Source organism: Drosophila busckii, chromosome X (genome assembly GCF_011750605.1).
Source record: "Drosophila busckii strain San Diego stock center, stock number 13000-0081.31 chromosome X, ASM1175060v1, whole genome shotgun sequence".
In the NCBI taxonomy this organism is placed as follows: Eukaryota; Metazoa; Arthropoda; class Insecta; order Diptera; family Drosophilidae; genus Drosophila; species Drosophila busckii.
The window spans coordinates 5434763-5448024 of NC_046608.1; the positions used below are offsets into that span (position 1 = coordinate 5434763).

Genomic DNA, 13262 nt, shown 5'->3' on the forward strand with positions numbered 1-13262 from the left:
AAAAAAAATCAAATCTAAATCTAAAATCAATATTGCATACAAATAAATTATTTAAATAATTCAAAGTCAGTTCAGTTCAAAAATAAATAAATATAAGGTTGAGATCAAATTATAGTTTAAATATAGTATAAAATATTAAATTTAAAATTATACATATTTAGTTTAAAAGCCTTGAGAGCTTTATAAAATAATCAAATCGAAATTAGCATATTTATTTATATAAATATTTTAAATTGAAAGTCAGTTCAGTTACAAATAAGTTACAAATAAATAAGTTTAATCGAAATAAATAAGTAAATCTATTTAAAAAATTAGAAAATAACAAACAAGTAAATAAGTATTTTAAATTTAAAGCAATTACAAATAAGTTAAAAATAAATAAAGAGCAGTGAAGCTATTTAAAAAATTCAAAATAACAAACAATTAAATTTAAAGTCAGTTTAGCTAAAAATAAATAAAGAGTCATAAGCGCAGCAATTAAAAAAATTAAGAATAAACAAGTGGACAGGTTAAAGTTGGGCGCCACCAACTTTTAAATACACTTTGACTAGGCATCGCAGCAAACACACACACTCACAAATACATACACACAAAACAGCGGACGCGTCACAGCTCGTTTTCGCTGAAGCGCCAGCAGCGACGGCGCCGCTGCGTCGGCAGCGACGTTTGTATGGCGCGTCAGCACGTGCACCCCGCTGTCTACATTTAAAATTGAAATGTCAATAATTCCTAAGTTTTTTATCGATTCGTTCCTGAAAGATTTGTCACAATCGGTCGAAAACATGACTAGGCAATTTTTATTTCAGATTTTTTAAGATTTTTGTCCTGCCTTATATATCGTTTTTTTCGATTGCGGGGGAGGGGGGGAGGAAATAAAAAAAATAAAATAAAAGCGTAGTGTCCTGGATATAGGAGCACCTACATACCAATTTGGTTGCTCTAGCTCTTATAGTTGCTGAGAAACACCAACACAGCTCACAACACGGACGGACGGACGGACGGACCGACGGACAGACGGACATGTATAAACGGCTATATAAACTCCAGCTCGTCGAGCTGATCAGGAATATATATACTTTATAGGGTCCTGCCAGCGCCGTCCTTCTCGCCTGTTACATACATTTGAGCAACATCATTTCAAATACCCTTTTTCCATTTTTTACAAAAATGTCAAAGTGTATAAAAATTAAAAATAAATAAGTAATGTAAATTGAAAGTCAGTTCAGTTTTGGAATCTATTGATTAACGAAATTCCGCCAAAGCACCCCCATGCACTATAAACGGAACTAGCCCTGCTCCGGCTCTAGCTGCTGCCGCTGCGGTCCGCCTTGGGTTCATTGCTCGCCGCCAGGCAGTTGCCCAGCAAGGCGGCCGCCAGCCGCTAGTAGGGACGCCAGACGTCCGTTGTCGGCTTGGGCGTGCGGGTGCGCATGGGTCCGCCGGCGCCGCAGCTGCCGCTGGCGGAGCGCGATGTGGTGCTGACGTCGTCCAGATCGATGGTTTCCACCGGCGAGGGCGCGGGCGAGGGCGAGCGGCGTGTGGAGCTAACAGGCGGCGAATTGGCGTTCGGATTGGCATTCTCGGCATTATCCGGCGGATTATGCGTGATGAGCGTGACGCAGCGCTTGATCAGATTAACGCCGTCGGCATCGGCAGCGGCAGCGGCAGCGGCAGCGGGCAGACTGCAGTTCTCTGCCGGCTGCGCAGAGCTGGCGGCAGCGGCGGCGGCAGCTGAACGCAGCCAAGGCAGCTCACTATAGTTGCCATAGAGCTGCGAGTAGAGCCACTGACTCGACTGCGGCAGCAGCGGACTCTGCAGAAAAAGCTGCGCAGCCAGCGCAGGATTAAAACTGTGCGCCGAGGGTGCAAAGTGTGCAGCGCCCGCAGCGCTGGCAAAGCCGCCAAAGAGTTCACTCGGATTCTTGGAGCGTTGTATGAGCGCAGTGAAGGCGCCGCCGCCAGCAGCAGCGCTGGGCGTCGAGTCCGCTGTTGTTAGTGTGGCAACGCTGCTGGCATCAGCGCTAAGCAGCGTTGGACTGCGACTGCGTTCCGGCTCCAGCTCCAGCTCCTCCTCATCGTGCGTTAGCGAGCTGACGCTTTTGCGTGGCGAACCCGTCACCGAAATGATGTCGCTTTCGAATCCTGCATCAATGTTGCTGCTGCTGTTGTTGTTGTTGTTGTTATTGTCATGTTGCTGCAGCGTCAGCGGCGGCGGCGTCGTCGTCGTCACAGGCTGCACAAAGGCGCTCAGCGTGGCGCTTGTCGCTGTCGTCGTTGTCGTGGGCGAACCCTCCGGACTTGTTGTGCTATGCGCGGCGCCCACCTGCGTCGACAGCGGCTGCTGATTGTCTGCCAAAGCGATGAGCAATCAAATTAGTGATTTCTGGTAGTGATTTCTAGCCCAACTTACCACCAAGTCCACGCAGGCTGCTGGCGGCGGCGGCGGCGGCTGCGGCGCTGGGAAAACTTGCCGCATGATGATGCGCAAAGAATGGCGCCGCTGGAAATCCTGGACGTCCGCCCAGTGCCATGTGTGCTCGCCAGTCCGGCGCATGCAGATGACTATGCATGCCCACCAGATGATGCGCGAAGCCTGCAAGCAGCAGCAATTGCATATTAAGTATACGCAACCAGCATTAAATTATGTGCGCATTTTGCTATCGATTACTCAGCTAGCAAATATGCGCTAGTTTAATATTAAGTATACGCCAGTTGCAACTTTTTATGGTCAGTCAGAGTTTCACTTTCATTACGCTGCTGGCAAATCGACTTGCAGTTTAATATTAAGTATACGCACTGCTCGCTGCTTGTTCAACATTTTTTCACTTGCTCTAGTGCTACTTAAATTAAATATAGCTAAATTCAACTCTTAAGCATTAGCTATTAAATCGTCAAGTTATTTTTCTTATATATTGCAATCATAACGTTTTTAATGAATAAAATATGAACATTTTTTATTATATACAAATTGGAGCACTCAAATGAAGTGTAATTATTATTAAGCAATATTTTTTTATTTTATTTAATAATAAATACTTAAAATAAAAACATATTACTTAATATTTAATAACTTTTATAATAAAACTTTTATCACTTGTTGTAAATATAAACATGTCAAACTCATCTACAAATTAATTAAATAAGATAAAAGGTAAACCGAGAAGTTAAATAAGAAAAGAAATATTTTTTGTTCATACTTTTTAATATTTATAAAACAGTTTAATGCTTATTTTTATTGTTTATATATAAATAAATGCTGCAGTATTTATTATGAAGTAAAAATAAATATATTCATTTATTTATATTAATTGTATAACTGTATTTAAGATTTGCTCATTTTCCAATACTTAACATGTATTTTTTGTATTTTATATAAACGCAATAAAATAAAATAATAAAATAAATATTAATTATATAAAAGCTGCTATATTGTCTGTTTTGTCTATGTAAAAATGCAACTGATTAAGCTTATGCAATTAATTTTAAAGTAAAGACTCTCGACTTGTATAAAAATCTGGCCAAGAGCCTGGCAAGACAATTCAAGAGCAAGTGCAAGTGCAAAAGGCGCTGCGCCAATGCCAAATGCTAAACTCAAAGTCAGAGTCAGAGTCAGAGTCAAAAGCAAAGCCAAAGCCAAAGCCAAAAACCGAAAGCGAGTTAGACCACATATAGCCCACTGTGCAAGACCAAAAACGTTGCCGCACATTTTGGTCGTGGGCAAAACAATATTGGGCAGCATTACCGCCAGACGAGAATGCAGGCAGCGAAAGAGAAAGAGAGAGAGAGAGAGAGAGAGAGCGAGATGTAGTTGAAGGCTGGGCCAAGGAGCAGCAATATGGCTGCTGCTGCTGCTGCTTATGTAAATGCAATCTGAGCGATCAGCATGCCCAATAAGAGAAGCTCCAAGGCGGCCAACGTAGCAGACAATGTAAGAGTGAGAGCGAGCGCAAGAGCGCCGGGCAAAACTCTTAAATAAATTCATTAAAATTATACCGAAAGCAGCAAAAGTCTGTCGAGTCCAGTGGGCAATGTGGCGCTGCTTAGAGGCTAACGGTGTTGCCCGCTATCAAGTGGCAGCCCACATTTGTGGCTGGAGCGGGGGGGTCGCCGCACATACTACGCGGCGGTCGACAGCGACGCTAACTGCGGCGTTGACTCATTGCTTGGCTGTGTGTGTGTGTCGCACACTTAAGAAAACGCCAAGGCAACAAACATTGAGCATAATTCGTAGCTGCTCTCGCTGCAGTCAAAGACGCAGACCGACCACAACACACACACACACAAACACACATACGCCCACATGGAGGAGAGCACTCTCTATTGCGCTCTCGCTTGCGCTATCTCGCTTTCACTGCTGAGACGTGCGCCAATTGCTTGCGCTCTCGCTCTTGCTTAACATTTGCACTCGCACTCGCCGCATTGGCGTCTTATACTTGCGCTCTCTCGCTCGCTCGCTCGCTCTCTCACTCGCTCTGCGTCTTTGCTCTGTCGCACTTGAGGCCGCATACTTGGCCAAGTTTTGCCAAAGTTTGCAACCAAAATTTCACCGAAAATGTGACACCAGCAACCAACCAACGAACCAACCAGGCCAACCAGTCAGACAGGCACTAACTGTGGCCAAAAACGAGAAGCTTCCAACACTGCTGTTCACTCCGAGCGACGGCGGCAGCGGCAGCAACGTCTTAGACACATTTATAGACATGTTCAAAATCAGCTTAGCTGCATTACTTGATTGGCATGCTGCATTATTTTCAAAGCAGCAGCCGTCGCCGTCGCCGCCGCCGTCGTCGTCAGCGTCTTTCATATGACACTCAATGTTACAAGTATAATGATAAGAAGAAGAAGCAGCAGCAGCAGCAGCCTAAGCACTTGTATGTAGGTCAAACAAATGTGTGCGCCAGACTTGGCAACTTCAACTGCCTGTCTGGGATCTTGATGGGGCCGAAAACTTCGCCAGCCAGTAATCAATGCCAGCTGTCATTGATCTCTAGCTCGCACAGCTTATATATATATATACATATGTAATATATAATATTCAATTAAAGCTTAGTACATACTTAGCTTAGATTTGCTATAAATTTAATTTATTTTAAGCATATTTTTCAGTTGCTTTTGCTACAAATAAAATTCAATTCATAATATATGAATCATTTTAAATAAAAACAGTTCAGTTTTTCTTAGAATTTCTGCTTAAAGTAAAAAATAATAAAATATACAAACTATAGTGAATTTAATAAAATGCATAGCGTATTACAAATGATTATAAATAAATGTAGATGGCGTATTAAAAATAAAGCGCTGTATTAATTTTTTTGTTTTAATAGTTTTGTGATTATAAAAAATTAACAAATTACTATTATATAGTAGTAATTTTTTGCTTATTAAAAATAAGCAAATTAATATAGACCTTTAATTTCAATACTTATACGCATATTTATTTAAATACTAATAATTAAGAATAGAGAACTGAATAAACAGAAGAGTTCAATTAAAAAACTAAACTAAAGCTCTAGAATAATAAAATATATAAAAGAGTATTTAGGAAAATGCTATTTTGAATTACTAATAAGTTTGTATAATTATTACGAAATGATTGGAAAAAAGTATTTTAAAACTATATGATTATTTAGGAATAAAAAATATATACGTATATTTATTAAGGAAAAAAAATTAAATAAAAAACCATATTAATTAAATAAAAATAAAGTGCTAAAAAATTTTTTTAACTTTATATATATACATATAATTATTAAATTATTTTTGGAAATAATAGAAAAATACCTAAAAATTAATTTGTTAAATTAATTTGATAAATCAAAAAAGGGCATAATAAAATTCAAAATTAAATAACAAATTAGAGTGGCGTTTAAAAAATAAAGTTCTAGAATTAGTTAATCATATAAGATTAAATCTTTTACGCTGCTAAGTGCAGTAGCTATACAAATTTTTGTAATTGCTCCACATACCGTTGAGAGTTGCATTAGTCGTATACGTAATATTTTAATGCTACTAAAACCTACTTAATGCCTGAAACTCTCAGCTAGAGCTAGAGCATGCATTAGCACTCATTATTGTATTGCTTTCTGGTTTTTTTTCTAGTGTGCTACATATTATTAGAAAGTTCTAACCAAAGCAGAGTCCATTACCATAGCTATATGTATATAGGAAGAGACAGATATATATAACGAAAGAGTGGAAAGAGTGTGTGTGTGTGTGTGTGTGGGGGGGGGGGGGAATTTTATAGTTGGATTTTAGTTGTGTTGTCACACAAAATGGCAGCAGTAACAGCCCACAAAACTACGACGATCACACACACACACAGACACACAAACACAGTTAGAGAGCGAGTTGGAGACACAGACACGCCCACGTCGTTGTGTGTATGTGTGTGTGTGTCGAGTGCTACTTAAGGCTGCGGGCTTGGGCGTCCCGACATTGAGCAAATTGTGTTGGGCCATATAATATAACGTCACGTCGATTTTGGTAACCCAAACCTACAAGGCAACCAATATATATATATATATATATATACATATGTATATAAGTAAGCGGGCAATGGTCGAAATCGCAGCGCGCAGGAGAGAGCGAGCGAGAGCGCGCGAGAGTGAGCGGCACCAGCACAAAAACCTAAATATGCGGTCCTGTAAGGAAACCCTATGTGCGATAAAGGGTTAGCCGCGCTTGGTGTCAGTTTGGGGTCGGGCCTTTCTTCTTCTTCGGCCACACACACACACACCACGTAACGGTATTCGTCGGTGACAAAGCGGGGGGCAGCATGTGTGTGTGTGTGTCTCGGAGCATAACGCGGTGCCATTGGTGCGCCACAAAAAGCTTTCAGCTGCCCACGCTTTTACTTTATTTTTTGACAACAAAAAAAATACATATATATTTATATATATATATATATATTTGCCTATTTTTATATTTTCTTGCAAGTTCTTTTTGCATTTGCCGTCGGCAAAGTGCGCTTGACGTTGGCGTTTACCGACGGCAAAGCGCGAAAACGAAAACGAAAGGCGCTCAGCGCAAAGCCAAAGAAAGCAAACACACACACACACGCACACAGAGAAAAATTACGCAAAGCGCAACAATTTCTCACCACAAGATGCTGTCTTGGAAAGTCGGCAGCAGCAAAAAAAAAATAAAATAAAAAAAAATTGCTACACGCCAAGGCAGCGCCGGCTTCTAACTCACCACAAAATGTGGTGAGTGAGCAGGCAGCGCGTGGTGCTCCCACACACACACACACACACGCACACATTTGAGCGCGTTGACGAATCAGGGGAAATTCACTCAAAGTCTAAACTCACTCAAAAGCGCGAGCGCGAGAGCGCTTATGCCAAACGAGCGTAGGCTAGAGTGAGTGAGCGCGACTGAGTTTCGACGCCTGCGCTGCAGCAGCCAGCTGCGTCGGCAGCGACGTTGAGCTCTTGGGCATTCGCTCAGTTGATTTTGCTTTGCTTTGCTTTGCTTTGCTTTGCTTTGGGTGCTGCTGCTGCTTTCAGTTGCGTTGTTGCTTACTTTGGTGCGCACTTTGCGGTAAAATTTGCTTTTTTTTTGTTTTCAAACGTTTTTTTGAGTTGTTATTGAGATATCAGCGCAACAACAACAATAACAATAACAATAACAATTGCAAGCCGCACAAACAGCGTGAAAGAAAGAGAGAGCGGCAGCAAATGCATATGAAATGAAAGCAAGAGCGTTACCCACTGAACTGCAATTTAAAACTTCAATTAATAATAATTATAATAAGTTCTAAGACTCTAAACTGCAGAAAGCGTTAAGGCATGTCGAAATGGTCGAAACACTTGAGCTACATATAAGCGCCTTATAACTGTTGTCCTGTCAATTTAAAATACAGTAAACAGTAAATTGGGCCTAAGTCGACAAATCAACAATTTTAGAAAACAAGTGGCTATTATAAATTGTAAAGTAGCCGCTGTGCGTGCATTTTATTTATTTAATATTTATTTAGGAATAAAATGCATTCTTATCAATATTTAAATTTAAAAACATTAAAAACCAACAACGAGAACAACTGTTTGCCATTTACAATTTTAGTCTTTATGTTATAATTATTTTATTTAACTAGCAAACAATTCAAATCAAATCAAATTCTTTATACAATTTTTTATGTGCATAAAAATCAAGCAACTAATATTTAATTATTAATTGCATTTACTATTTATATGCTATAAAATACTTCACATGATTTATGCATTTGCAAATACTAAAATCAATAATTAAGTTCTGAATTATATTCTGAAGATAGAACCTACATATTTGTTTTTTATAAGATTTTCAACTACAAGTAAATGTATTGAATATTCTTTTGCAATAGTTATCAATAAGTAAATAATAATTATTTTTCTCACTTCAGATTGACAATTAATAATTTAATTTATAATTCAACTAATCGAAAATGTATTTCAACTTCTCGCTATTGTCAAATATAAATTAAAATTTAAAAAGCCTAATCCAATTGCTTACTTTTCAGCGTAACTAATTAGCAACTGCACTAAATATTAATTTAAACAATTTAAAGCATAGCACATTATTTTTATTGCTTAAGCTGCAAGCTATTCAATTTATTAAGCTGCTGATCGTTTAGTTCATCAACTCCGCTGCTGCTGCTGTTGGCTGTGCACCTAATAAAGTCTGTCACACCGTCTTGGGTTTCATGTCTTTATGTTTTCGCTACAGGTGCACCACCCACCCACCCCACACGACAAATGGCAGTTGAACGCTTTGCTAACAGCTTGTTGTTGTCAAGTGGCTGTCATATCAGTATTTACACGTATTCGCTATAGATTTGCAAATTGTTTTGGCAAATTTGTTGCTATTTGGCTTTTGGTATGTGACCCCAAAAGAATTTCAGTGCCAGTGCCAGTGCCTGCGCCTTTGTCTTTCGCTTTGGGTCGCTGCCAAGGGCATGGGACACGCACAATACGCACAAATTTTACCGTTACACACAAGTGTTGTCAATACTTTGGGGGTTGGCACACACGCACACACACACACACACACATATGTTGAGCGTAACAGGCCGCAAGTTATTACAGCCCAAGCGAACGTATCAAAAAAAAATGTGTAGCATACTTTGCAGGGCGCGCCAAAAAGAAATTGCAAAGCGACAGCTTCGTTGCTTTCGTTGTTGTTGTTGGCATTTGGCAAACATATTTTCGCAAATGTTATAAATAATTTTAAACGCACACCGCTCACAGCACATGTCACGGGGTCAGGGGTCGAGCGCGCACAGCCACGACCCCAGAGCGTATTAGTGTCGCATTGACACGTAAATTGACATGAAATTGAATCAATGCTGTAATATGTCCTTGGGGGGCGCACACACACACACAGAAGCGAGCCTTGCTGCCACGCCCACCCACCTAAGGACGATGACTTTAAAATTTTCTTTTGCCAGCGCCAAATTGAGCTGTAGCCAACCCAAACACCCACCCACCCAACCACCCAGCCACCCACACCCCAACGCACAGTGACTGTGCAAATTTGTCTGTCTGTCTGCATGTTTGATTAGATGTACTAAATCATTTCGTTTTTGCACATGCATATTGTAAAGGGCTGCCTCAGAGTGGGTGGGAGGACTGAGCTGGGCTGGGCTGGCTGAACAAGTTTATGAAGCTGTTTAAAGACTGCAGCATACTTAACCCTTAACCCTTTAATATTGACTGTTGCGCCTATAGCTACAAAAAAAAAAAAGAAAATAAAGAAATAACTTAGTAAATATGCAGACATTAATAAAAAAGGACACCCCGCAGCAACATGAAAGCAAATTAACTGCAAATGCAAGTGAAAGCGCAAGGCGCAAACGATTGGAAATTCTTTTCTCACTCAGTCAGTCAATCCACAATTATAAGCAGGCTGGCTGGAATTTTTATCAACTTGAGTTGTAAATAAAATTAATTCTTTGCTTGACACCTGTTTACAGCGAATTTTTAATCAGCGCGCTTTGTATTTTGTGCCTAAAGCGTTGAAGCTTGACATGCATTTCGAGTTTTGTAACTTAAATATAAAGTAATTAATATTTTAAATTTCATAAATTAAAGCTACGCCCACTTGCATTCATTTTGTTCACAGAAATATTAATCATAATCTTCGAAAACACTTAGATTAAAAAATATGTTAAATTAGTTCAACCGTTGCCATGGCTAGTTACTCATTTCAAAAGATTTTGGCGCAGTACTGTATTTTTTTCTTCGAATTTTTTAAAACAGTTTCTTAAAAATTTACATAATAAATATGCCGAGCTTAAAGCATTGGAAAACTAAGTTGGCAGCAGGTTTGTTTCAACTACAATTTCAACAACCACAAACAATATTACACCAACAACAAAAGTTACAACAATAACTATCAATTCAACAACAATAGCAGCAAAATATATTATTATATGCTCTTATATTAATTTATACCAACAACTACAATTTCCACAACAACAAACAATATTACACCAACAGCAAATATCAATTCAACAACAACAACAATAGAACCAAAATGTATTATTGTTGCTGTTGTATTAGTAATTGTTGCTCTCATATTCATTTACACCAACAACAAGAATTACAACAACAAATATCAAGTCAACAATAATAGCTGCAAAATATATTATTGCTGCTTTACACCAACAAATAGAATTTCAACAACAACAAACTATATTACACCAACAACAAGAATTACAACAATGTATATTAACGACAATAAAAGCCAACTATATTATTGTTGCGCTATTATTTATTTCACCAACAACTGCAATTTCAACAACAAAAACAACGTTAATATGCGTTGTTCAACAATTATTAGCACAAACAACAATAATAATAGCAGCAAAATATGTTGTTGTTTTTCTTATTGGATATTAAATAATTATACCACAACAACAATAATAAATATGTTGTTGTTATTCTTATTGTTTTGCTGTCATATGCATGCGTGTTGTTGTAATTGTTGGTGTAATGTTGATTGTTGTAGTTGACATTGCATAAAACAAAAGACTTGAAAATAATAATAAATAATTTGTTCATCATCGACACCTCTTGCGCTTTACTGACTACGCCTATGCTTTTAACTCTTAACACACATAAGCTTCTAAAAATATATGCAAACTTTTTATTTAATGCATGCCCTAAAAAAATAAAACCAAACTTGAAGCATGCTAATGAATTTTCTATAAAAAGATGCCAATAACTTTAAATGTAACTTTAATTTTTAATTAGTTTGAAGCTGCAAATGCTGATCACATATGCACATAAGCAACAAGCACTAATACAACAATAAGCGCACACACACACACGCACATATGTGTCTGCGTGTTGAATGCTTTGATCTTTGACTTTTGCTTTTGACGTGCCTGACAGGGTAACAACAACAACAACAGCAGCAACAAAAAAGGGTTAACATAAAAAAAAGGAAATATATTTAATCTTAAATAATGTAGCAAGCGCTAGCGCTCAAGACAATATGCTGCTAAAAATGTATTCAAGCTGAAAATTCATTTAAAACATTAACGCACACACACACACACACACATAGACACGTTAGTTGCTAAGTAATTATGCACACATGCGTCGTCGTCGTCGTCGTTGTCGTCGTCGTCTACTTTGCCAATGGGTTTTATGACATAAATTACATCAAGCGCAAAATTTTAATATAATTTTCACTAAAAACGCAGCGCGAAACTTTTTTAGTTGCCGTGATGAGATGAAGCAAAGTTCAAAGAGCGAGAGAGAGAGAGAGCGAGTGAGTGTGCACGTATGTGTGTGAAACAGGATATCCGTTGCGGAAGTTACAAATTTTCCACTTTCCACACACACACACACACACACACAGACGCAAGCTTGACATGTGTCGCCTCCCCTTGGGCACCTTGGCAAGCTGGCTGGGTGGGTGGGGTGGTTGGGGTGGTTGGGGTGGCGGCTTCTTTGCTTGTGTCACTAATGTGCACTGCTTACGACGCCATTTTATATTTATTCCGTTCCATCAAGGCAGCAGCCACTCTGCTTCGCTTCAAACTATTTTCGAGCCAAGGCTCGTTCAGTTGAGTCCTTTTAATCATTTGGCAAACTTTCTGTGACACGCAGCGCACTCCAGAGTCAAATACATTTTGTCTACTTGACACACACACGCACGCACACACACACATGCACACATAGTGCTTTTAGTTTTTAATGTAATTTTGAGCTACTGTTTTTTTTTTTTTTGCTGCTGCTTTGTCACTTTGCTGTTTTTTAAGTCGCTCGTCGCAGCTGACAACAAAAGTTTTTTAAAAGCAACTAAAATAAAATAAAATAGTTCTGTGGCCAAGCATAAGAGCAACACTTGCAACAACAAACTTGAGGCAGCTAAGCACAAGTTTAGTGCTTTATGTTTTTTAATTTTTAGCTATGGCTTGGTCCAGCTTAAAGCAGAAAATCAATGTGAATATCGATTTCAGCATATAAAATTGACTTTACTTTTCTTTTACACTCAACTGCATTTGATTGAGCTGCTGTTAAGTTTTGAATTTCCTTCTAATGTGGCCAATGAAATATTTAATGCGCATACAAATTTTAGTTGCCTGCTTTTGAGCGCAGTTGGCGCAAGAACAATTCGAATTTAGTTGCTTTTCTACTTTTAATGCAATTAATTTTTTTATGTTATTTTTACTATTTAAGCAAAATGCAACGAACTTTAAGCAAAGCTAACGCTTCAAGCAAAAGCAGCTGCGTACTTTAATTAACAAAAATAATCAATTATAAATTAAAAACTAAAATATTATTTGAATAATTGATTTAATATTAAATTTGTAATACTTTCAAGCTCACAATACCAATGCATATTGAGGCATTTTTTTTATTATTTTGTTTGCTTTAATTTTTTTTTTGAAAATGAATATTTCTTTTATTTTTAATACAAAAAATGTATTTTTTATACATCAATTTAAGTAATTAATACTTATTGAGTGTGAAATATGTATTAGAAAAGAATTTTAATAAGTAAGATTTTGCATAAGCAATAATAATAATATAAGTAAAATAATTATAATAATTAAATAAATAAGTATGAAGGCCAAGCGTGATTGAATTCAATCAATTGATTAAACTATAGTACTAAACTTATATATAAAAAATATATATAAAACAAAATTGCTGTAAAAAAAATAAATAAAATAATAATTAAACTTACGCTTTAATCTATTTATAATAAAAAATAAATATAAACAAATAAATAGCAAAGCATAGCTATTTTATTTACTTGCAGTAACTTAA

General features: G+C 37.8%; 1 protein-coding gene across 1 annotated transcript in view; it reads right to left on the reverse strand.

Annotated features, from left to right (window-relative positions):
* Positions 1-1187: 1187 nt before the first annotated feature.
* The window catches only part of LOC108605380 (segmentation protein Runt), a 32414-nt gene continuing 20339 nt past the window's right edge, over positions 1188-13262 (reverse strand). Inside the window, exons 5-6 of the mRNA XM_033294369.1 lie at positions 2411-2593; positions 1188-2349 (exon numbers count right to left, since the gene is read on the reverse strand). Of these exons, the coding sequence (XP_033150260.1) occupies positions 1382-2349; positions 2411-2593 (1151 nt within the window). The 3' untranslated portion in view covers positions 1188-1381. The remainder of the gene's footprint in view (positions 2350-2410; positions 2594-13262) is intronic.